Source organism: Panthera tigris, chromosome A2 (genome assembly GCF_018350195.1).
Source record: "Panthera tigris isolate Pti1 chromosome A2, P.tigris_Pti1_mat1.1, whole genome shotgun sequence".
Classification (NCBI taxonomy): domain Eukaryota; kingdom Metazoa; phylum Chordata; class Mammalia; order Carnivora; family Felidae; genus Panthera; species Panthera tigris.
The window spans coordinates 118,339,631-118,366,748 of record NC_056661.1 but is presented as its reverse complement, the minus strand read 5'-3'; the positions used below and the strand labels follow the sequence as shown (position 1 = coordinate 118,366,748).

Here is a 27,118-nt window from a genome sequence, read left to right as displayed (position 1 = left end):
AGGCAGACTCCACATTCAGTAAGGAGCTGGACCCGGGGCTCAATTCCACAACCCTAGGATCATGACCAGAGCAGAAATCAAGAGTCAGACACTCAACTGACTGAGCCACCCAGGTGCCCCATGATTAGAGCATCATTGTTTTAACTTTGCAATACACTTGACCAAAACTCATACCAGAAATTTAAAAAAAATCATTTTCTCACTCTTCATTTGTGCTATTGTTTTAATTATCTTTAATTGTTTACTTGCAGCAATCTTTTTTATTTTTTTTTTTTTTAGAGAAAGCGAGCACTAGCACATGGAAATGGGGGAGGGGCAGAGAGTGGAAGGGAGAGACTACCAAGCAGGCTCCATGCTCCCTCCCACAAACAGTGAGATCATGACCTGAGCCCAAATCAGGAGCCAATGCTAAGTCACCCAGGTGTCCCTTTGCAGGAATCTTTATAATCCACTTTTCATTTTGTGTTCCCACACACTAAAAGCAAAGAGGAAGGGGAGAGAGGAGGAAGAAGAAAAAACTATTTCAACATAATACTCTGAAGTGTTAAGAGGCAGGAAAAACAACTTCAATCTCAAATTCTTTTTTTTTTTTCTAGGTTTATTTATTTTGCAGGAGGAGAGAGAGAGCGCTCTCGAGCAGGGTAAGGGCAGAGAGAGGCCCAAGCAGGCTCCACAGGGTCAGCGCAGAGCCCAATGTGGGGCTTGAACTCACAAAACTGTTGAGATCATGACCTGAGTCAAAAAAGAGTTGGACGCTTAACTAACTGAGCCACCAGATGCCCCTCAAATTCTATTCTTACTTAATAGGTTTCTGTCTCATAGTAATATTTGTGGATTATTGGGCTTGGCAAATTCATACAAGTGTTGGTATTGTTGGACACCAGAATTCTCACGGTAGACGGGACATAGAAATAGGAAATGAGGAAGGCAAGGAGAAGAACTGTGTGGAGTTGGACCACAACTCATGATATCTAAAATAACATTTCTTAGTTCTGTCCACTGAAAAGATCTAGAGGCAATGAGCACCAGGAATCATGGACACACCGAGGGCCCATATTTTGGTTTCTAAATACCATCTCTAATAATAAGCCAAAAACTCTGTTCTTATTACAAAAAAAAAAAAAAAAAAAAAAAGGACAATTCCAGGGGTGCCTGGGTGGGTCAGCAGTTAAGTGTCCAACTCTTGATTTCAGCTCAGGTGATCATCTCACAGTTTCGTGGGTTTGAGCCCCATGTCGGGCTCTGCACTGGCAGCATGGAGCCTGCTTGGGATTCTCTCTCTCCCTCTTACTGCCCCTCCCCACTCATGCTATCTCTCTCTCAAAACGAATTAAATAAACTTTAAAAAAGAACAAACACAACAACGGACAAACCAAAGATGAGTTAAGAAGGGTACACGATGAGATCCTTTTGTAGTTCAAAAGCGTGATGACTGGGTGTTTGTTCCCATTGTTGTATGACATGTGCCTCCCTCAAACCTTGTTACAACCTCCGCAAGGCAGGAGGAAGAAGGGTACAAGATAAGCCAGAATATCTTGCAATGCTGGAAAGATATTAAGTACTCAAAAAAATCAACAACACCCTTTTGATACAGGTGAATATCAGGAAACCAGTTTCAAAGTGCTTCCATTGACCAAATCTAGAACTGTAGAAACATCAAATTAAGAACAGTAATAAATTCTAGGGGTCCCCGGGGCACCTGGGTAGCTCAGTCAGTTAAGCTTCCGACTTCGGCTCAGGTCATGATCTTGTGGTTTGTGAGTTCAAGTCCCGCGTCGGGTTCTGTGTTGACAGCTTGGAGCCTGGAGCCTGCTTCAGATTCTATGTTTCACTCTCTCTCTCTGCCCCTCCCCTACTCACACTCTGTCTCTCTCTCACAAAAATAAACAAACATTAAAAAAAAAAAAAATTCTAGGGGTGCCAGGGTGGCTCAGTCCATTAAGCATCCAACTCTTGATTTCAGCTCAGGTCATGATCTCAACTCACGCTGGGCTCCACACTGAGTGCGGAGCCTGCCCGAGGTTGTCTCTCCCTCTTCCTCTGCACACTCACCTCAAAATACACAAATATTTAAAACAAAACCAAAGAGCAACAAATTCCAATCCACTGACTAAAGAGTTCATACTCATGACTGTCAGGAAGATAGACAGATGGACACAAGACACCTAAATATAAATTAAAAATATATTCATACACATACACAGATACAAAAATGTACTTGGCCTTTGTCCCTGGTTCCTAGCAAAGATCTCCTAAAACTCTTAGAATTTCCTGAATAGCAACAATGTCTTCTGTCATTCATAGTAAGTCCCTTTAGACTAATATAATTTATGCTAACAAGGTGACTCCTGGGAAGCCCTCAGTTCCACCAGAAGGACCAAGCACGTGACTACAGAGAGTTAGAAATTTTACTAACAGCCCCCCTCTACATCAGGGATAGGAGGGAAGATGGAGACTGAGTTAAATCACCTGACCAATGATTTAATTAACCATGCTATTATATTCAAACCCCAGATTTAAAATTCTTAAACAATTCCAATTGGTGAACACACCAATGTGCTAAGACAGTGCCATGCCTGGAGAGGGTAGGGAAGCTCTGTGACACCCTGAAGGTTCTTCTTCTTCCTTATAGAATGCTAAGGGACAAACAGAAAATGATGGATTTGAAAAATCAGAATTCAGGGAGCCTGGGTGGCTCAGTTGGCTATGCATCCGACTCTTGATTTTAACTCAGGTCATGATCTCAGAGTTCATGGGATCAAGCCACGTACTGGGCTCTGTGCGGACAATACAGAACCTGCTTGGGATTCTCTCTCTCCCTCTGCCCCTCCTCCCACTTACACACACACACACACACACACACACACACACACACACACACACACACACACTAAATAAATAAATAAATAAATAAATAAACTTTAAAAACAACAAAAAAAAGATAAGTCAGAATTCTGCAACTGTCACACAGCAACGCCACTCAACCCTAAGATCTGAATGACCTCCTTATCATGGGTGATTTTGTAGTATCATCATTGGTCATTTGGGAAACTTGATTGGTTCACTGAGTCATGTAGATCTTCCAAATGCTGGCCAATTTAACTAAACACTTTTTAAAAATCAGTCTTAATATTACTGCCCATCTTATCAGAAAAGTGTGTAAGCACTGGGAATTATCAAGCTCACGGTAGCAGATACAAGTTACCCAAAGTTCTAGTTTTTGCTTAAAAGCCTGAATTTTATCACTGGCAATAAATACTATCATTTGTTTTTTCCTTAAAGGTCACTTCTTTTCAAGAAAACACCTACCAAATACCTTACCTTTAAAATAACTATATATCTTGTCTACTAGTCATTTTTTTTTTTATATATATATTTTAGAGTGCACGAGAGCGCATAAGCAGGAGAGAGGGACGAGGAGGGGGGGAGAGGGGCAAGGAGTTGGCGGGGGGGGGGGGGGGGGGGGGAGAGGGAGAGGGTGGGGATATCTTAAGCAGACTCCACGCTCAGCATGAAACCCGATGCAGGGCTCATTCCCACGAACCTGGGATCATGACCTGAGCCAAAATCAAGAGTCAGACAACCAACTGAGTCACCCGTATTAGTCATTCTTTAATACAGAAACGATATGCTAGGAAAAAAGCAGCTAGTTCAGCTCACAACCCAAACAACTGCACAAGTACTTCACTTTAAGATAACCATCATACTTCAGGCAGAAGCACTTTGGGGGTACTTCCCATTTCATCACATAGAATATTAAAAAGACATGCACCCTGAGATCAAGCTTCGATTAAGATTACTATTTTACTGTTTCAGGGCACCTGGGTGGCCGAGTCGGTTGAGCATCTGACTTCAGCTCAGGTCATGATCTTGCAATTCATGAGTTCGAGCCCTGCATCGGGCTCTGTGCTGACAGCTCAGAGCCTGGAGCCTGCTTCGGATTCTGTGTCTCCTGCTCTCACTACCCTTCCTCTGGTCACACTGTGTCTCTCTCTCTCAAAAACAAAGATTAAAAAAACGTTTGAAAATAAAAGATTACTATTTTACTGTTTCATCATCAGGCTTTTTGTTTTTAACCTTTACTGCAATGGTTAAGATGAACGGTTAACATGTTTTTTGCCACCTTACAAAGCTTTATTATGGCGACTTGACAGAGCCGACTCACACGGACCACAAGCCAAGACACGCCAGCTAAAACACAACTTCAAGTTTAACCCAGGATCCAGAGCAGAGGTGCCAAGTCTGCGGCTAGTGCCATTCCCGTGGGAATGGCCACGCCACATGGCCTCCCACACGAGCCCCAGCGCCCTCACACTACTGAGGCGCCCCTGCTGGAGGCTGCAAGGCAGGGAGCCCTCAGAGACCCTCTTGGGACTCAGGGCACAGCGGCTCCTCTCTGGGGTTGCCAAGTCCCGGGCAAAGGAGGGGAGGGGGACAACCGACTGACCTCCCTTAGTGCCCAAGTGTGTGTGGTTGGGGGGAGGGGGGAGGGACCAACAGGAGTCCATTTTTATTTTGGGGGCAGCAGGGCAGGATCATCATGCGACAATTACCTTTCGTCATGCAACAACTACCAGGTGTGCTTCGAGGACCATCTTTCTAAAGCTCTGCCCGTGCCACAGAAGCAACCCGGCTCTTCACAGCCTGGCTTCCCTCATGACACGTAGCCCTTCCGCTGGACTGGAGAGCTGCCCAACAGCAAGAACAGCAAGCAAATTTTCTCCAGACTTTTGGGCCGCCGGTGGCTGGGAAATCTGTTTTGGCCCCAGGAGAAGCCCAGCAGCCACTGGCGTTGCCCAGATGCTGCTGCGGGGCAGAGATAACAGGCACAGGAAAGGTGGGGTGGCAGGGTCCTCCCATGTATGGTAACTACACTAACGGAGTTTGGTGTAACTGCCTTGATTCAAAAACTAACACACCAGCAGTTTTAACACCACTGCTTACATACCAGCATGTTTAAATGTAATACAGTACGGGGGGGGGGGGGGGGGGGGGGGGGGCGCAAATAACACTCTAGTATTATGAAAATAGTTTGTAACTTTGTAGACCTCTAAAAGGGGATAGGGGCCCCCAAAAGACCTCAAACAATACTTTGTGAAATGCTGCACTGTAGCATTTTTTACATTATAAATGTACATTCTGTTTCACTGGTAAGTTACACTATAAATCATTAAATAACTTCTAAAATGTTTCCTTCACGAAAGAAAACCAGATAAAGACAATATCATGTATAACTTTTAAATTTTTTACTCTTTCTAAATTTAAACATCCTAAAATTTCTTTATTATTAAATACAATATATGTAACAAAGAGCAAGCTAAACTTAAACACTTCAGCCTTTTCCCCATAAAGTAAAATATTTTAAAAATATTATTTAACTAAAAAGATTCTGGACCTAAGCATACTAAGATCTGCTTCAGTCTTTTCTTTATCCTTTTTTTTTTTTTTTTTTTTTTTTTTGACAGAGAGAAAGAGAGAGCGTGAGCGCGCACGCATGCATGCAGAAGCAGGGGAGAGGGGCAGAGGGACAGAGAGGATCCTAAGCATGCTCCATGCTCAGCGAGGAGCTCAGCAGGGCTCGAGCCCATGACCCTAGCATCATGACCCAGCCAAAATCAAGAGTCGAACGCTCAACCCACTGAGCCACCCAGGCGCCCTTAATTTAACTTTTTTTAGCCACCCTCACGTGATTATAAAATGTGTGTCTTCATAAAGCTGTAGTATCATTCACTGTCTCATGAAAGATGTTAAAGTACACCATTCGATACCTTCTCCCGGAGAGTTTTTCCAAATGTGTCGTCAGTCCATTTATTTCTTTGTCTTTCTCTGCCAACTGAAGCTGAAAAAAGAAATCATCATTTTTTTCATTATCCACTCTCTCCCTACACATCAAGAGCTAGTTTATACCATTCTATCAAAATACTTACTATTACCATAACCCATGTATTTCCTTGGGTCTTATTCTTTGACATCTCTGGATATTATCCCCCCCCAAAATTTGTTTAAATTTGAGTGTTATTGAAGTTTCTTCTTTGGCTTCTTCTCTCTATATTCCCCCTGAAAACTTCCTTTTTTCTACGCCTTCAACTATGATCCCCATGGGAAAAATCACAACTATTAACAAATGTGGCACACCTCTTTCTTCCCCAAGTTCCAAATCTTTTTTATAGATACAGTACTTTTCTTTTTTAGGTGTTTATTTACTTTTGAGAGACAGAGACAGAGAGAGAGAGCAAGCAGGGGAGGGGCAGACAGAGGGGGAGACACAGAATCTGAGCTGTCAACACAGAGCCCAACACAGGGCCCAAAATGGTGAACCACAAGATCATGACTGAGCCGAAGCTGGATGTTTAACCGACCGAGCGACCCAGGTGCCTCTCTTTTTAAGTTTATTGACTTATTTTGAGGCAGGAGGGGGTGGGTGGGGAGGAGAGCGGGAGAGAGAAGGATGGTCACATTCAAGTGGTGGTGGGGAAGCAGAGAGGGAAGGAGAGAGAATCCAAAGCAGACTCTGCACTGTCAGCACAGAGTCCGATGTGGGCTGTGAGATCATGACCTGAGCCAAAATCAAGAGTCGGACACTTAACTGACTGAACTACCGTAGGCACCCTCAAATCTGTCTTTTCAATTGACGGAGGACATGTTTTCATTATTGTCTTTCTGCATTTTGAGGGCAAAGGGTCCCAAACCTACTTTTCTAACTTTTGCTAACAGATATTACCAATCTCAGAGCCCAGTGTGACTGAAGCTAGGAAGCTGTTACACTTCCTACTCCTCTTCCCAACATCGTCAGTCTAAGTCATTCATCTGTTTAACCACCGCCCATTTGCATTATAAGCATTATGGATACAAACACAAAACTATCCTTCAAATAATTTTTCCCTGAGGATGCCTTTCAAAGATTTCCTTGACAGACTCATGTCCTGTTCAAGAGTAAGTGATCAAGGACGGTCCCAAAGGGGTGGCCTTTATCAAGTAATTCTCTAAGAATATTTCTATCTGATTTTCTCACCTTCAAAAACTCTTTCCACCTATAAATCCCCTCAGTGTTACCAAATTACTTCACAAAGACCCACTATAGTTGGGTCCCTTTCTTTACTCTTAGAAAATTCTTAACAAATAGCACTAAAATTCCATTTTAGGCCCCCCAAAACGTGGCTTCAATCTATCAAGTCCAATCTACTCCATTAGAGACATTGAAGTCTTACTACTCAAGATTGCTCATAATCTCCAGACTATGTTCTGCACTTTTCACCCCCAAACCTGTATATTAATGCTTTTCTATCTGCTTAGAATGCCGCTTCTTTCTTTCCCGAGCTCTGCTTCTCCTCCCCTCCAGTTTTCTCTTTCAAGGGTCTGTTTTCTCCATGTTTAACTCCTAAATATTCCCCTGAAAACAGCTCTAAGGTACTTCTTAGACTTATCATTCACGTAGAACTTCACCCCATTTTGCTTTGTCCAACGAGTATCTGTTTAGTGAGTACTATCTCAACAGTACAAAAGAAGTCAAAGGGCATTAAACAAAAAGCCAAGCACCTTTACCAGCAGCATAATCTAGAACATTAGTTTTGATGCTCACTTTGATCATTAATGAACTAAAAACATTATTTAACTTCCCATGAATCTGACAGATGATTAGCTGGGTCACGAATACCAAGGAGTTGTGAGCATCACCATGATACCACTAGCAATCTCTAGTAGACTGTAAACTCCTTAAGCATAGATAGCATTGTGCCATACCTGTGTGATCGATCACCCAGATAAAAGCTAACACAGTGCTCTCTCTATATAGTAGGCTTTAATTTTACTAAATGAGTTTTTTTCTAGTCAATATGCAAAGATAAAGTTCACATAAATTCAGTATTCACACTTTATAATAAGCAAAGTTGCCAGTCATTGAAAACAATATCCACAGCTATCCCAGAAACAATCTCATTAATTAAAAGTCTGAAAATTTCATTCTGACAATAGATCAAGATTGAAAAAAAGACCACCAGTAAAATTACCTTAGTATATAATGTGCACCCTCTCCAGCCCCCAGGGAGAAACCTAATCTTTGGTGTCTTTAAGAACATTTTAAAATTGTTAAGTAGAATTAGCTACACTATAAGCAAAGTTAAATCATTCAAAACTTCCTGATCTTTAGTCACACAAAATATGCAAATTACATGTACATATAGATACCAAAATATGTAAGATTATATTTTATTCCTTAGAATAAAAATATCTTCCTACTTATTAATTAGCTAAACAGCCTATTTTTTTCTCTAATACTCTTACAAATATAATTTACTATTTAAGCCTGTTTGCTGCCTATTATTACACTGGCAAAAACAATTTTAATTAAGATTGTATCACTGGGGTGCCTGGGTGACTCAGTCAAACATCCGACTCTTGATTTCGGCTCAGGTCGTGATCTCTCAGCTCATGTGATCAAGCCCCAGGTCAGGCTCTGCACTGACAGTTCGGAGCCTGTTTGAAATTCTCTCTCTCCTCTCCCTCTGCCCTCTCTTCTGTGCACACGCTCGCTCTCTCTCAAAACAAACTTAAGAAAAATAATAATAAACATGTGGCCTCCTAATGACATAATTAAAAAAAGATTACATCACTCTGCAGTACTTTTTAGGATCACAGGTAAACACATTTTGGTGATTCATTTAATAACACTCATATAAATCTTAAAATTACTAATCATATTATTATGTCCCCACAAAAATGTCAAGGCCCTAAAATTATTTTTTTCAATATATTTGAGAGAGATTGAGAGGGAGACAGAGACAGAATGAGAATCCCATGCAGGCCTCACACTGTCAGCGTGGAGCCCAATGCAGGGCTCGAATCCACATACGATGAGATCATGACCTAAGCTGAAACCAAGAGTCAGACACTCAACAAACTGAGCCACCCAGGAGCCCTGAGGCCCTAAAATAATTTTACATACACTCATGTTTGTTTCTAAATGAATAAATAGGGGGGTGCCTGGGTGACTCAGTCAGTTAAGCATCGGCTCAGGTCATGATCTTGCAGTCTGTGGGTTAGAAACCCACGTCGGGCTCTGTGCTGACAGCTCAGACCCTGAAGCCTGCTTTGGATTCTGTGTCTCCCCCTCTTTCTCTGCCCTTCCCCCACTTGCACTCTGTGTCTCTCTCAAAAATAAATAAACATTAAAAAACTTATTAATGAACAAATATGATAATGAAATGATCACTTTTCATCTTAGAAATGAAGCAAAATTAAAAGATATCATTTTAATTAGCCATCAAAATGAACAGAATTAAAGCCACAATGGTAATATGTATGGGTATTCATTTTCTCAGTTCATAGTTAATTAACTATACTCCACTAAAAATGTAGTACATTTTTACTTATACACAAAAATACTATCCCAATTATCTATGTTAAAACTGCACATCAGATTGATAAAAATTATAGCTAACACATCTGCAAAAGTACCAGGTGCACCTGCCTCACGTTATACAAATACTGACTTACTTTGTAATTATCCTCTACTTCAGCTAGTGCTAGTTTTATATTTTCAGCAATCTCCACTTGTTCTTTCCATTTCAGTTCCATTTTTGCAAGTTCATCGGCATATTTATTGCATTTTGTTTTCTCATCCTAAATGAAATTAGAATTACCAAAGACTTTTAAAAACATAGATACAGCCGTTATCTTTATGAACATATTTAGATATGTACTGAATGTTTCATTTTAACACTAACAATAGAAAAACTGAAATAATGTCAGTAGACAATGGGGAAAATCATTTTAAGTCCATACAATGAAATAGTATATATTTAACAGAACAAAGTAGATCTACACATTAACAAGGAACAAGACACATTAATTTAAAATAGCAAGTTGCAAAAACAAAATATACAGTATAATCTTATTTTTGTTTTAAAAGTTAACACAATCTTCTATGACTCTATATCATGTTGTGTAGAAAAATATAAACAAAATATGAATAGCTCTCATCACTTGGAATCAGGATCATGATGGTACCTTTTACCATTTTTACTCTTTATTTCTATAATGCCTAAGACTTCACAATAAGCATATACAACTTTTGCAAAGAGAGTCAAGAATCGTATGATTATAATGACGCTGCTTCCAGATGTAGACAAATAATACTCTGGGATTTCCTAACCAAGATATTATCTAGGTTTACTTCTTATGCAATGCTCTTCTCTACAACCAAGAATATTAAAAGAAAGGAGTTACAAACCACGACCAAAGGGTAAATTGGCAATTTCATTTTGAATGTCTTATATTCAAGGTAAAAGTTTAAAAAACATGCTCTAAGCAACTTTTTAACAATTAATCCTAGATCAACTTACTATCCATTACCATACCTCACACCACACACAAAAATAAACTTAAAACTGTTAACAGGCCTAAATTTAGTGAAACCTAGGACTATAAAACTTATGGAAGAAAAAATCTTTACAAGTTGGATTATAGGTGTGTGTTTCTTAGAACATAAAAAGCAGAGGGGTGCGTGGGTGGCTCAGTCAGTTGAGCATCTGACTCTTGATTTCAGTTCAGGTCATGATCTCACGGCTCTTGAGTTCAAGCCCCATCAGGCCCTGCACTGACAGCACAGAGCCTACTTGGGATTCTGTCTGCCTCTTTCTGCCCCTTCCCCGCTTGCTATCTCTCAAAATAAATAAACTTAAAAAAAAAAAACATAAAAAGCACAAAACATTAAAGAGCAAATTGATAAATCTGTACTTAATCAAAAGTTTTTCTAAAAACACCGTTAAGGAAATGAAAAGGCAAGTTACAGACTGGGAGAAAATATTTCCCAAACATGTTTCAAAAGACTTCTACCCACAATAAAGCTTACAATTCAGTAATAAAATGAACTCAATGTTTAAAACAGCAAAGATCTGAACTCTCCCAATAAAAAGGAAAATGAACCACCAATAAAAGCAACAACATGGATAAATTTCAAAATAATTATGCTGAAAGAGGACAGGAAAAAAAAAAGAGTATATACCATATGACTGCATTGATACAAACTGTATAAAAGGTAGGCTACAGTGGCAGAGAGCAAGCCAACAGTTTCCTGGGGATGGCAATAGAGGGAGGAATGAGTTCCAAACAGAACTGCTCATTTCAGCAGCACATATACCAAATGGGTACATAAAAACTTTGGCAAGTAATAGAAATGTTATCTTGGCACTATAATATTTTCACAACTGTATATATGGCAAAACTGATCAAACTGCAGATTTTATACAGCTCAAGGCGCCTGGGTGGCTCAGTTGATTAAGTGTCCAACTTCAGCTCAGGTCATGATCTCAGGGTTTGTGGGTTTGAGCCCGCATCAGGCTCTGTGCTAACAGCTCAGAGCCTGGAGCCTGCTTGGGACTCTGTGTTTCCCTCTCTCTCTCTGCCCCTCCCCCACTTGAGCTCTGTCTCTCTCAAAAATAAACATTAAAAAACATTTTTTTAAACGAATATAAGCAGTTCATTGGATTTCAACAAATATATGCAGTTTACTGCACCTCAACACAACTTGGAAAAAATATGTACCTTGAGGAAGTTTTTGGCTTAGGAACATTCTATCATCCTTTCAGTAATACTGTATGATGACATTTTAAAAAACAGGCATCCTGAATTGTTTCAGACTTGATGAAAAAAGTTTAGTCCCTCATAAACAACTACTTTAACTCAAGGGTAAAACTATTCTCATCGATCCTTCTACAGAAGAAAGGAACAACAACTTTCAGTTTAAAGTTTAAAAGATTAAGTACTATTTAGAAGGCAGTAACAAAATATTTTAATTACTACAGTAACATTGAACTAATGTATGAACATTATTCTATAGTTCTAAATATCTCTTTCCTCTCTACATGCACAGAAAAATACACACACTCACAAAAAATTAAAAAATCACAAACACAAAACGCCTTTGCCTCCCTTCTCCAAATCAGGTATAAATGAGAAGCATTTTCCCTCTGTCCTTGAAATACTCCAGGAGTGAATGCTACCAAGACAGTTGTAAAACTGAAATGTATGAAGAATACAGTTTTAAAATAGTCACAATAAGTAACACCATAAAAGCAATAGCTCATTTGGTTAACATTCTCTTTTCCCACTTTATAATTCTGGTCAATTTAAGATGTGGTAAAATTCTTTGCTATTAATACAGGGAATATAAAAAGAGCACTTCCCTTTATCAAGTTCTATCCAGCCTCAGTTAATCACTTGCCCATTATCAAGAAAGGACACTAATGATGTTAGGATAATTTTACATACAGGCCTATGTGTGCAGGTACACAGAACAACCCCTCTCATCATCTCAAAAGTGAAACTCAATACCAGTATATGGATACGAAAAAGAAACCCCAAGATTTATAAATAAATATAAATATAAATGTAAATATAAATATAAATATTAGGTAAGCTAAGCCATTATATCTGATAAATCTCACACTTACAAGAGAGCCAGCTTACCTGCAAGAGCTGTTTACATTTATTGTATTTTTCTGTTTTGTCAGCAATTTCTTTGGTCATTTCACAGACTTGTCCCTTTGTTACAATGTCAGAATCTGTCTCAGCTATTACAAGACAGAAAATAATATTAAAAATTATCTTGCCCCCATATTGTCTTCCTGTTCAAAATAACTTAAAGGTCAGTATACTGTGAGATACAATAAATGGAACAATGAAGGAGAGAAATATCTACTTAAAAACATCTAATCATACACTAAATAAAGATAGTATAAACTCTACATGAGATTTTTTAAAATGTCAGTCCGGCCAGAAACAAGATCACATTCAGTAATGAAAAGTGATTTTTTTAATCAGCTAAAAATAGTTCTTAAATGGCATGCTTGTTCTCTTCATGTAACTGAATACACAGGATAAACAGAAAGCCATACTCTGAGAAAACACTTTAAATTATTTTTCTAGTCCTTCATTACTATTCAGTGAGTATTAAGTAACTTACACAACACCACTCTACATACTACAAAAAGTGTAAATAAATAGAAGTCAGGATCCTGTTATATAGTGGCTGAACCTGATTAAATATTTAATAGCATGGGAAATTTACAATACATTTAAAAAATCTAAAACAGCAATTACCCCAAACACTACATTAGGAAATGTATTTTTATATACTTGAGTGCTGACTTCCATTATCGTCAATCTTTAACATAAAGTGAAAAAAAGAAATTAGGACAAGTGAAAACCTAGACTTAATTCAAACTGTCATGTTAATACATTCACCAGATCTTCCTAATCTATTCTAGAAGTTAATAAACTAATAAAAATTTAACTTGCCCACCAATAGGTATACTAACCACATAGTACCCGGGTCAAAAAAATTAAATAAAAAAAAAAAAGAGAGAGAAACATAAATAGAACAGGAGATTAATCCCCACCCCACCCCCTGCAACAGAACTATACAACTGAATTACCATAAATGCCTCGAGATTCCACAGATTTAGTGGAATATTAATTAAAAATTCAATTATTGGCTTCTATCCTATAGCCTAACTGCTATAACCATTTAAGCTTACAAACTCCAGCTCATTTAATACTTATGAATATTCTCATGAAGATAAATACTAGTTCACACTCATTTTATGTATTTCACATGTAAGACTTTCTTACTATTAAGCCCCTTACTTTATCTTTGCCTGAATCCTCTCATAAGAATTTTCAGAAGCTCCCTAAGACTCACACACTTGGAATAAGGCAGTATAAATAAGCATCAATACTCATCGAGGCAGGACACTGCACAAAATGGCTAAAAGATTTTTACCTGTAGAAGGCTTTACATCTATGTTAGAGGCAGTAGTAGCTGGGTCTGTGTTTATTGAAGCATCATTCACTTTTTGCTGATTTCCGATTTTCTTTGTTAAGACACTGGTGCTATTGGCCTATTCAAAATGTAACAACAAACTGTTATATGAGTTATATTTCCTTCCTTCAGTAATTGTCACATAAAGAAAATCTGAGAAGTCTACAAAGTTGCTATTGTGTCTTAAAGACCAGCAAAGACTAAAGGTAACACCCATCACTTTACTAACTGACCTAAAAGTTACAACAGACAAAAACTTTATTTTGGTTTTCCTTGCCAAATGATCAAACTACTACCAAAGCAAGCCAATCACAGAAATCTCATAAGTCATCTACTACAAAGTCATAATATACTTACAGGCCTCAACCAAAACCCATACATGTGGGTCATACTTAAAGTATATTTTTTCACAAAAGCATTCCTAGCTTACCACATGCATTTCTGGGTAAATATCATCTGTATCAATACAGTATACAAATAAAAGTCTTTATAGCAAATTTTGTTAGCAGAGAGAACTTGGTATCATTTTCAACCGCAGGTTTTAAGTGTGTTTCTTTACTTCCAGCATTCCATTCCATAGCAAACCTTATATTTAAGTACAATTTAAGGACCCACATTAAAACACACACCAAGGGGCACCTGGATGGCTCAGTTAAGCATCCAACTCTTAAATCAGCCTTGGGTCACGATCCCAAGGTCATGGGATTGAGCCCCACAGCAGGCTCTGCACGAAGCGTGGCACCTGCTTGAGATAGTCTGTCTCTCTCCTCCATCCCCACCAATGGCACATGCAGCATGCCCTCTCAAATAAATAAATCACACACCAAAACAGAAACAATTTCTTTGTTTTCATTAAATCTGCTTACCCTCTCAGATGGAATACAAAATAATTAGCTACATTAACTCTTCCTAATCTAGTGGCTATGAGTAGGATGGAAGAACCCAATAATGACAACGAGAAACCATCTTTGACTCTGAGGATAACCAACAGTGAACCCCACTGAGGACAGGCATCAGTCACAGGAGGGATTCAATATGTACAGAGCTTTTAAGCGAAGACATTTAACAAGAACTTAGAGGGAAACGGTCAAGAAAGAGGGCCTTCCCTCCCTGTTTTCCCCTGCTGCTGCCCTTGCTTCCTTTCTTGGGTTTCCAGCACATAAAAATTTCAAATTTAAACATGTATCATTACAAACATTAGGCCAATCACTTCAATTCATGCAGAGATAAATTACATTCAAAAGGTTGATATTTAGAGTATTATAAATTTGGGGGTGCCAGGCTGGGTCAGTCAGAAGAGTACACAACTCTTGACGTTGAGGTTGTTGAGTTTGAGCCCCGTGTGGGGTGTAGACGTTAGTTAAATAAATAAAACTTTAGACTACTATAAATTTGATTTGTAAACAAAAATACTGATAAAGGAACTATTCGGTAAGAATTCAATTGTCCTTACTGATTGGTCTGAAAGTTTGTTTATTTGTTTTTGGAGCCTCTGGCATTCCTTGAATTTTTCTTTATAATGATCTGCTGCCATTTGAAGACGAAGTTTCAAATCTTCAACTTCTCTTCTCAGTTCGTGTTCTAGTGTATCAGACTTTTCCTATGAGAAAAATAAAAGATAAAAATCTCCTATCTCACATGTAATAGTAAATCCCAACTTCCTTTTCACTTTTTTCTTTCTGGCTTCTAGTTTTTATTTGTTTTGGAGTTTGGGCAACAGAGCCACATTAGCTCCTAATAAATCTAGCTTTATATTCTTAGGACTAAGGTTCATTAAAAAAACTAAAGAAGAACAATCCCCCTCCTGAGGAATAAGTATTACCCTGTTAAATAACCATAATACCACTTTATGAAGCTAATAAATAAAAAATTCCAAACAAAGCAATATATACCTGACATCAGAAAGTTTAATAACAGAGCAGTTCTTACTAACCACTAAGCATTTGCCTACTTAAGTTTTTCTTAAAGTTTACATTAATTTCAACCCAAGAAGTTACAATGACTAAACAAAATGAATGGAAATTTAAATTTCTGTGATCAGGAATCTGACCTTATTCTGACATAACCCAATCTATTTTGTAAGTTCTAGTGAGCTTTTGATCAAAATGGAAATTCAAAATTAGCCCACTTTACCTGGTCTTTTTTCACAGCATTTAGTTTAAGTTCTGCCACTGCATCAGCTAACTGCTTTTTTACTTTCTCATTTTCCAAGCGTGCAGTATGCAGATCTGCCATTGTTTTATCTCTCACATTTACAGCATCACTAAGTTCTTTAGCCAGAAAGACAATTTCCTGCCGAGTTGCCTGAACCTGTTCCTCTGCTTTACGAAGTTGCTCCTTTAAAAGAAAAGTATCTTCCTGAAGAAAAGCAGATAAATACGTTAGCAACGAAACCATTAAAGTAAAAACAGTAGCAGAAACAAGTTTTACTCATATTTCAACAGATCAAAGTTTTAAACTAAACACTGGTTTTCTACTCATGACTTAAATAAAATACAGAAGTCTATTAAAAAAACTTATGATAGGACTTTGTGTTAGAATCCCCAGATAACAATCCAATGCACTCAGTATCTCTACCACATTAAACACATGTAAACTTAAGTTGATAAGTCAAGCAACATGCCCAGTATTTAAATCCCTGGTTAAAAAGAAATTTGAATGAAAGTTCCTGTCCCCCAAAATCTCTAACAGCTAGAACTACTTACTGACTCACACTTTTTATGATTACCAATAAAAATAATTTCAAAAACTTCTCTGTAATTACAAAAATTTTGGTTAAGTTTCCTATTAACTAACCGAAAACATATCCGATATAATATTCATATACCATATCGTTATGAAACCACAGGGCAGATTTAAAACTTAGTTCTAAAAATAAAACATTTGATACACAAATGTCAAAGTTGAGACAATGGGAAGATAAAAAAGTAATCAGCCCCTCTTACCTAACCTAAAAGTATCTTAAAAAGTTAAAATTACTGTTAAGAAAAAAAAAAAAAGAGAGAAAAAGTTTAAATTGCCATAATAAAATTATTTCCTTTAATATTATGAGCCCAACACATCTAGTTTATTCAAGTTTCCTATTTTTTATCTTTGTACTACAAATAATATGAACTGAGAAAAAGTGCAATCCATTCTTGGTTTTTAAACTGTTAGCTCCTGGGGCGCATGGGTGGTTCAGTTCGTTAACCATTCAACTTCGGTTCAGGTCATGATCTCCCAGTTCGTGAATTCGAGCCCTGCATCAGGGTCTCTGCTGTCAGCACAGAGCCCACTTCAGATCCTCTGTCTCCCTCTCACTCTGCCCCTACCACACTCACATGCGCGCACTCTCTCTCTCTCTCTCAAAATAAATAAACATTTTTAAAAAACTGTTAGCTCCTTAGAAGGAAATATAAAGGATTATGTACACTGAGGTGAAGAAAATATTTGTAGATACAACATTAACAGATCTAACTATGTAAATATCATCAGCAAAAGAGCAACAATAAAACTAGAAGAAAATGTTTGGAATATAAAATTATTTTCTAATCAGCATTTTTTTTCAAATCAAAAAACTCTAATCACAAAAAAACCCAAAAAATTGGAGAAAGGCATAACCATGAAATTTGTAAAAATTGTTTATTTTTGAGAGACAGAGCATGAGCAGGAGAGGGGCAGAGAGGGAGACACAGAACGGGAAGCAGGCTCTGAGCTGGGAGCACAGGGTCCGACGCAGGGCTCAAACATGACCATGAAGACAATGACCTGAGCTGAAGTCAGACACCTAACTAAGCCATCCAGGCACCCCTACCGTGAAATTTTTTTTAAAAGACAGAAATGGCCATTATGCATACAAAAAAAAAAAAAAAAAAAAAACAAAAAACAACTCCACTCATCAACAATCAAATAAAGAAGTTAAAACAAACATCAATTTCTTTCAATTAACAAAGATTAAAAAACAGGAATACTCCAATATTCAGATGACTTTAGGGAAATTAGCAAATTCATGAACGGTTAGGCTTATGTACATGTAGCTGGTGTAGTTTTTCACCAGATTTTTATAACATTCATCAACACCTTGAAAAAGCACACAGGTTTTGATCTAGCAATTTTATTTTTATGAGTTTCCAAGAAAATTAATAAAAGGTATGGACATTAAATTTAGCTTTACAGGGATTCAGTACAATATTAAAATAATGAAAAATTATTTAAAACTGAGACTATCTGAGAATTTATTATAAATTCTATTATATATCCTTCACACGATGGAAGTCTGTGCTACCATCACAAACACTAGTAAATACAAATGCTGGGGTATTAATTTTTTTGAAACGCAATTTGAAAATAACTAATTTTTTTTTATATATATACACGTGCCTAGATATTTGTACAAGGATGATGTTTGCATAAGCGGCATGCTTATAAAAGCTAAGGACTGTACACAACTAAAAAACAATTACATACACAGATATTAAACGAGGGATACTATACAGCTGTTATAGTGAATGAGAAAGATCTATATGCGTACTCATACAAGATGTCCAGATTTTCCATAAAAAAATTTTTTAAGAGGTTTTGGAACACTGTTATAAATATTCTAATTTTTTATAAAATGTAAATTTTAGGGGTGCCTGGGTGGCTCATTTGGTTAAGCGGCCAACTTCAGCTCAGGTCATGATCTCATGGTTCATGAGAAATAAATATAAAGCTCTTTATATATCCAAAAAAAAAAAAAAAAGTAAATCAATGATTAATTAGGACTGGGGGGAGGGGGAGAAGCAAATGAGAATATGGAGTAACTGCTAATGGGTACAGTTTCTTTGGGGGGGGTAATAAAAATATTCCTAAATTTACTGCAGTATTAGTTGTATAACTCTGTGAATACACTGAAAACCATTAAACTACACATTTTAAATGACAAAAAAAGTGCAAAAAAGTACGTATATAGCATGGCACCTATTTTTTTTTTTAAGAGTGTGTATGTATGCACATGCTTATTTTTGCAAAAAGAGAAGGATAAACTAAAAACTAATGGGAAATCTTTACATATGTGTATATGTAAAAAAAAAAAAAAAAAGGTTTTTTTAGGGAAGAGACAGTAAATATTTTTGTAATTATTTTCACTTTTGAATGATGCAACTATTTAACATATTCAAAACACAAGACTCAATCAAAAGATTTAAAGAATAGGGGCGCCTGGGTGGCTCTGTCAGCTAGGCATCTGACTTCAGCTCAGGTCATGATCTCTGGTCTGTTGAGTTTGAGGCCCACGTTGGGCTCTGTGCTGACAGCATGGGGCTTGGAGCCTGCTTCCGATTCTGTGTGTCCCTTTCTCTCTGCCCCTCCCCAGCTCTGCTTACTCTCTCTCTCAAAAATAAACATTAAAAAAAAAAAAAACTATTTAAGAAAGAATACCTACTATTAAGTGTAAAAGAAAAAATTTTAAGTGACCATTTTGTAATCATTAATATAATAATAACTGATGTAGGTGAGGATCATTAAGGGATCAAAAATACTGGGTGAAAAGCTATTGGCATTACAGGATGTTACCTTAATCTCAAAGTATTACCCTACATATTACTCAATAATCACAAAGAGGGGGAAAGCACCCATATAATGAATTCAGGCAGACACAACTTTAAACAAATGATTAATATTACATCAACATTATGTGACATTTGGTATTGCCGCAAAATCATGTACAAGACATCATCTATTTAGGCTTTTTCTTGCCAAAAATGTATGACCTAAATCTAGCTTTGAGGAAACAATAAATAAATCTAGATTACAAACCATCTTCTCAGACAAGCCTGAATTCTTCAAAAATATCAGTATCATAAAAGGTGTATAGGGACCCTATTCTAGATTAGAGCAAAGAACACAACAATAATCAAATGAATGTGTGGATCTTTACCACCAGGTCAAGAAATTGTAAAGGTTATATATAAATATATAGTGGCGGCGGGGGGGGGGGGGGGGGGGGGGGGGGGGAGGGGGAGGGGGAGTGGCGGCGGCCCCTGGGTGGCTCAGTCAGTTAAGCATCTGACTCTCAGTTTTGGCACAGGTCATGATCTCGTGGTTTCTTGAGTTCTAGCCCTATGTCAGGCTCTGTGCTGACAGTGCGGAACCTGCTTGGGATTCTCTCTCTCCCCTCTCCCTGTCCTCCTCTCTCTGCCTCTCCCCTACTCATGCTCTCTGTGTCTCTGTTACAAGTTTTAAATAAACGCTTTATAAAAAATATATACTTGGGATAATTTGATTATACTAAAACTGTATTATGAATGAGTATTATCAATGTTAAATTTCTTAGGTATGATCATGGTTTTATGGTTATACAGAATAATGAACCACAACTGTAGATAGGGAATATATGCTAAAATATCTAGGGTGTGATATCATAATGCCTGCAACTGACTTCAAATGACTCAGAGGGAAAAAAAAGGTCATACAAATGGGGAGATAAAGATGGCAAAATATTTGAGGATACATGTTTTCGTTGTTCTGTTCTTCCAACTTCTCTGTAAAACTGAACTTTTTCAAAAGAAAAGGTTGGGAAAAGGGAAGATTAAAAATAAAAAACAAAGAATATTGCATACATTTAATAGACACAGGTTTTACAATCTTCAAACACGTATCACAAAAATACTTACCTTACTTGAAGTTGTAAGCAAGAATGTCCTTTGCAGATTTTCCTTTTCAGCCAAACAGAACTGCAGCCTGCCAATCTCTTCTTTAAAATGAGTAATCATGCTTTCTTTATTCCCATCTAAATTCTTTAGAGTCTGGACCTCTGACACAAGCTTGGTATTTTCTATTTCGGTATTCTTCAAATGTACCTGTTAACAGTGCTTGAAAATGTCAAGAATATCCTAACTCCATAACCTAAATTACTCAAATTTCAAAATACCACTGTTTAGCCCAAATATGATCAAGTGATGGGAAGACCTACTAGACCAGGAGTCAGGAGACCCAAGTTGTACCAAATAACTAGCTAATATGTGGGAACAGAACATAACCTTTCTAAGATTTTTTGTTGTTGTAAATTTTCCATAGAGATTATATCTAAGGTCTAACAATATTACCTCATCTCTGAAGTTTTCTCCTTTGATTAATGTTTTTTTTTTCCGATTAATGCTTTTTTTTTTTTTTTAAGATTTTTAAGTTCTCTTTAAAAATGCAAATCAATTTGGTTGCTGTTGGGGGAACAAATTATTGTTATACAGTCAGATACAAAGGTATGGCGAGATTCTGGAAAACTAAAGGGGTACATTCAAGAACATCTTAAGCAATTCAATTTCTGGCTGGGAGAAGTACTGTCATTTACTTCCTGTGTGCCTAAAAATATATTTGATTCATTAACTCAACTATATTAATTTTCCCAGGAACTTTGGCAGCAGTTTGCCCATTAACAGATGCACAAGTCAAATTCCATAACTGAAATTATAAAGAGTATAGATATCTAGTTTTCACTATAAAGAGTATCTTGCTTTGGTTAAGAGTACCAGAGAGAAATGAATTGACATACTTTTCACACTTGACTCTAAATGTGTGACTAATGAAACACTAATTCCTGCTCACAAGGATGGAAAAAAACTCCAGGGGTCTCTGGGTGGCTCAGTCAGTTGAGTGTCCAACTCTTGGTTTTGGCTCAGGTCACGATTTCGCTCACAGTTCATGGGACCAAGCTCCACATCGGGTTCTGTGCTGACCCCTGCTTGGGATGTTCTGTCTCTCTCTGCCCCTCCCCACTGCTCTCTCTCAAAGTAAATAAACATTAAAAAAATAATAAAAATAGCAAAGAATTCCAGATTCTCTGAAGATGTCACCAGCCAAGACCTTTGCAGCATCACTTTAGAAACACTATCTAATTTTCGTAATTACCAGCTCAAGTGTTTTATCAATTCCTCTAAATTCTGATAGGACAGGGATGGGTCATATGATCTAATGGGGGCTGAGGAGAGAGACAAAAGTAATCTCTCTGGTTATTTTTATAAACAATATGGAAAGGAAAGCATGTTTCTGAGGTTAAAAGTAGAACACGATGTCTTATCACACTAAATGGAGACTCCTTTCCATAAAAAAGAAAAACCACAAAACAAAAGTCTCTAAGGAAGAGTTTTACTTCCAGTTTTGGGGAAACACACAAATGAAATACTGTTTGGAATGCTGGGAGGTTGGGGCAGAGTGTATTCAAATGAAGAGTTCAAAGTCACTTTGATCCCTACTGATAATGCTTACAGAAAACTGGAGATATTATCACACTATAAAAGAATAAATCCCCAAAACACCTCATTCTTTCTCTTCCTTCCAGATACGAAGTCTTTTAGCAAAGGACTTGTCATTCAGGTGTAAAACAGACACAGAAAGTGAAAAAAAGCACAAGACCTAAGGGAGAAATAATTGAGAGCTGTAAAGGAAAAATAAATTTTGGATTTGCCCTAAAATGTGCTTACCAATCCTCTACAAACACCACAAGTCCTATTCTAATAACAGAAAGAAAAGAAAGGCAGTGTGAAAAATGACCATTTTAAGGATAGGTCTTTTCTCTTTCCAATAACTTGTCCTGGTTATTATTCACTACACCTCTTCACCATCACTGGTTTACTTAGGATCTTCCCAAACCCTTCCCAATACTAACTAGTCTGCCTTCAGAATTCATTTTATTACTGAATTGAAGTGACTGAAGACATAGACATTGTATTTCTCTTATTATCTCCCACTATGCTAACAAGAAAACAACACGGAAAGCACTTTATCCACAGAGAAATAATGCTCAGGTCTTTTCCTGGCAAAAAACCTGAAATCCTCTCAGTGAAATTCACAGTGACATTGAGTAAAAAATTATGAGATGCCAGATTTTCACTTTGTTAAAAAATGCTTTGTAACTTTAAAAGTTTAAGCTGCATTTTTGGAGAGTGTTTGCAAAAACACTACGTCAACAGTAACCCAACTACATCAATTTCTCTAGGTATCTGTATTTCCCTTTTTCACAAAATCTTGTTCAAAAATCAAACATTACTTTGAGATATATATTCTTAAAGGGTCAAATCATAAAACCACCTACAAGTGAATCATCACTATTTTTCTTCCTGTTTTGAGTGACACACATGCACACACACACGCTCTGGGGATAAGCTATTCAAGAAATAAAATGAGTATAATCCATGGCATGTAAAACGTCCCCATCCATGGCTCTCTGCTCTAAGTTGCATGGTGGATTCAATATTTTTTTTTATTTTTATCTTCCTAAAAAAAAAAAAAACAAACAAAAAAAACCCAACAACAAACCACCACCACCACCACAAATAAAAAGGAAAAAACCACTGGCAATACAAATCATATTCCAGTTTCTACGTGCAAATTGTAGGTCTCAAATACTAAATATATATGCACAGGTGTAGGGTTTTCTTTAATCAAATATATACCACAATACATAAGCAAGCCCTTTTCTAATCTAATCAAGAGACTGAATCTCTCCAAATAATACTGACTTAACTCAAAAAGTTCTTGAAATTCCTCATCTGGAACTGCCTTCAAGAACTGCTGAGCACCTGGGTGGCTCAGTCGGTTGAGCTGACTTCAGCTAAGGTCATGATCTCGAGGCTCGTGAATTCGAGCCCTCCGTCGGGCTCTGGGCTGATAGCTCAGAGCCTGGAGTCTGCTTGTTCTTCTGTGTCTCCCTCTCTCTCTACCCCTAACCCAGTCGCATTCTGTCTCTCTCTCAAAAATAAGCAAACATTAAAAAAAAAAAAAAAAAAAAAAAAAAACTGCTAAGATAAGAACACTTAAGATAAACATGTCTCAATTTACATCCACAACATTATTGGTATTTAGGCTAACCATTCTATTTCAGAATCATTTAAAAATGAAGAACAATTTCAAAAGGTAATGATCTGTCAGATTTCTTAAATTATTTTTTGACGTTTATTTATTTTTGAGATGGAGACTGACAGATCATGAGCGGGGGAGGGGCAGAGAGAGGGAGACACAGAATCCAAAACAGGTTTCAGGCTCCAAGCTGTCATCACAGAGCCTGATGTGGGGCTCAAACTCACAGACCACACGATCATGACTGAGTGGAAGTTGGACACTTAACTGAGCCACTCAGGCACCCCAGAAAGATTATTTTTTAAAATGACATTCTCTGAAGATTATTCTAAAAGTCAAACTCTGAAACATAATGATCATCACAGAAATAAGTTAATGTTCTAAGATTTATATGTTCTTAAAGGGGAAAACAATTAGGTTTTATAAATTCTAATAAATAAGTATCTTGTTATAGTATTAAATCTCTGACTTATCATGTATTACCTGCTAAGCAACTAAAATACCAGCAAATTCCCTGAAAACTTTTAGGGACTATACACCATGGGGTAGTCTTAAAAGGTCCCCAAATCCTTTGATACTTCCTCTCTGCAAGAAGTGGAACTTAATTCCCTTCTCCTTGAGTGTTGACTGTACCAAGTGACTTGTCTTTAATGAATAAGACAAAGTAGAAGCACCAACATACAACTTCGCTGGCTAGGTCACCAAGTGCACTGGGACCTCCTCCTTGTTCTCTCTTGGATAGCTCACTCCAAGGGAAACGGACTGCCATGTTGTGAAAACATTCAAGCAGCCACTGAGGAGGCCACACAGCAAGAAACTGAAGGACATCCTGCCAAAAGTCATTTGCATGAGCCACCCTGACAGATCCTCTGGTTCGAATCAAGCCTTTAAGCTGACTGCAACCCTTACCAACATCCTAACTGCAACTGACCAGGAGACCCTGAGCCAGAACCACGTAGCTAAGCTGCTACCAAATCCCTAACCACTAAGTTTTGGGATCACTTGTTACACAGCAAGAGATAACGAATAGAAATGGAAAGAATAAACTACCTTATAAAGTTCCTTCTCATCCTTTTCGGTCTTCAATTGACATTCCAGTTGTTCTCTTTCATACTGTGTCTTCCTGAGTTTATCCTTTAAACTGAGTTAAAGTAACATTAATACAGACCCAAAAAAAACCTTCTTTAAAACATTTTTGGAACATAAAGTTATTTTTTAAAACCATCAGAAATACCTGTCTAATTCAGTTTCTTTTTCGATCGCTTTATGTGTCACTGACACAATATCTTCCTCAAGCTGGAGAGCTTTGGACGTAGCATCATTGTATCTCTTCTTAAACTCTTCATTTTCCGTTCTTAAACTTTGTGATACTTCAACAAGACCCTTAGAAACAACAAGGAGTATTTTGGGAAACGTAATTTCTATGACAAATTTGCAAATCTTTAAGAAATCTGTGTATTCTTAAATTGTTAATCCCACATTTGTCCCCTCTAAAGTTTATAAACTAGATTAAAAACTAAACCTGAAACTGAAATATACATTCAACTTTTTATACACCAAATGAAACAATTATTAATTTCCTTTCCAGACTTCTCAACCACCAATTGTTGATTTCACAAACTTCTCCACCAGAGGGCAGGCAACAAAAAATGAGAGAAAACATTTTAAACTGGTCACTTTCATTTTTGACATCCTGTTTTTCAATGCTACTCCAGTGACAAATCAGGTTTCAAATGATACTACCAAGGTTAACAACTTATTACAGCACAGATCGCTAAGTGCCACTGATAATTATACCAAAGCACTAAGTTAAGATACATGTCTAAAGCAAGGTTCCTAATGATCCTGCCACTGTGGCTCAGAGGCCTGAACAAATACTCAAAGAAACTGAAATACAAAAGTAGTAAATGCAATTAAAAAAAAAAAAAAAATTACTTCTATTTAAAATAGAATATTCCACTTTGGACAAACAATTTAAAAGTTTAAAAAAATTTTAACACATCAAGACATTTAACTTATAAGAACTTGGTCAAGCTCCTCGCTAAGCCCAATTTATGTCTGTAAAATGAAGATAATAAAGCCTTTTCTCCCTCACTCTATAAAATCATGAGAATCAAATGTATCAGTGCATATGAAAGTACTGTTATGGAAAACTATACCTCAAAGAACTGATAAATTAAAACAAACTGGTTTTGTTAAAAAATACTTTTAAAACTTTCCACATATAAAAGTACCACCCATCTAGGCAACAGCAGAAGCTAAAAGCACCAGTCTTACAATTTAAATGTAACAAATGTTATACAGTATTTACAAACAACTTTTTCATAAAGTCAGCCAAATTTTTTTACTTATAAGGGAAATACCACTTTAAATATATCACTAAAATATAAAAATTGCTCCAGCCCCATACTGGGTGTAGAGATTACTTAAGAATATGAAAATTGCTATGTTGCATCTTCATTAAAAAGCTCATCACAATAATGGTCAGATACACTCTCTTGGTTTTATTTTTGCTCAAAGCAAATGTTTGTTTACTGAATCTGCAACATTAACTAAAGACTGTCATACAAAAAAAACTAAACGCTTGTCTGATTCCAATGACCACAGAAAGCAAATAATATTTATTCCCTCTGCTGTAAACTGCTGTCAATATCCAAGGATTCTTGCAAAATCTGACACATTTTTCATTTATTTGTCTTGTTCATTTATAAAGATAGCCAGAGAGGTTTCTAATAGCTGTGTTTTGTTTTCTTTTTTTTAATTTTGTATTGCTGGTTTTACCAAATGCTCTTTTTGCACAGTAAATAGCTTACAGATTTAATCTAGCTATTTCTTCCTAAAACAAGGATTAGATTGCCTAGAAGCAAAAACTAGTTTCTGAATCTGTAACTAATGAAGTTCTATATCAGGTAAACAGCATTCTAAAAAATGTATGGGCCAAGAATCAGAAGATTCATAAGCAACTAAATGCAAAATATTAACTAACTGCTTTACCTATGAGCTAAGTTAACTCTACAGTGAGTCACAAATTAATTCTAATGCAACTTGAAGAGTCTTAGCGTCTTTCTCCAGTACCCATTAAAGCACCTAATAGCTTCTCAGCATCCATACGGATTTTCTAATGGCATGAAAATGCTTGAGATTCTTTTTCAGGCCTCTAGTTCCCATGTCTGAGTGAAGCACATAGCATCTCAATATGGCTAGGTCCTTCTTAGCATGAAAATGACATTAAAGTCTGTGGTAGTACACACAAACTAAAACTCCTGCTTTCTTTCAAAAACCAACTTTTTAAAAAAGAATTTAGAACACAATCTTTGAAAAGCACTTGAAATTTAAGATAAATATTCAGTCAATATTTGCAAATCATGCCCCAAAACATAATTCTAATATTAAAGTAAAACTTAAACAGATTAAGTCTGCTACACTGTGTACCAAGATAAGAACAATTACAACAATGGAGGCAAAAGGAGATTAAGGGATTTGGACATT

General features: G+C 37.0%; 1 protein-coding gene and 1 non-coding gene across 2 annotated transcripts in view; one reads left to right on the top strand and one right to left on the bottom strand.

Moving 5' to 3' along the window:
* Positions 1-27,118, bottom strand: part of TAX1BP1 (Tax1 binding protein 1) — an 89,342-nt gene that overhangs the window by 23,724 nt on the left and 38,500 nt on the right. The window contains exons 6-14 of the mRNA XM_042968844.1: positions 24,864-25,012; positions 24,680-24,770; positions 20,452-20,637; positions 15,953-16,177; positions 15,273-15,419; positions 13,781-13,898; positions 12,466-12,569; positions 9,493-9,618; positions 5,759-5,839 (exon numbers count right to left, since the gene is read on the bottom strand). Coding sequence (XP_042824778.1) covers positions 5,759-5,839; positions 9,493-9,618; positions 12,466-12,569; positions 13,781-13,898; positions 15,273-15,419; positions 15,953-16,177; positions 20,452-20,637; positions 24,680-24,770; positions 24,864-25,012 — 1,227 coding nt within the window. The remainder of the gene's footprint in view (positions 1-5,758; positions 5,840-9,492; positions 9,619-12,465; positions 12,570-13,780; positions 13,899-15,272; positions 15,420-15,952; positions 16,178-20,451; positions 20,638-24,679; positions 24,771-24,863; positions 25,013-27,118) is intronic.
* On the top strand, positions 1,405-1,512 carry LOC122236834. The gene has a single exon (XR_006215081.1). It is a non-coding gene; the product is annotated as a small nucleolar RNA U13 (small nucleolar RNA).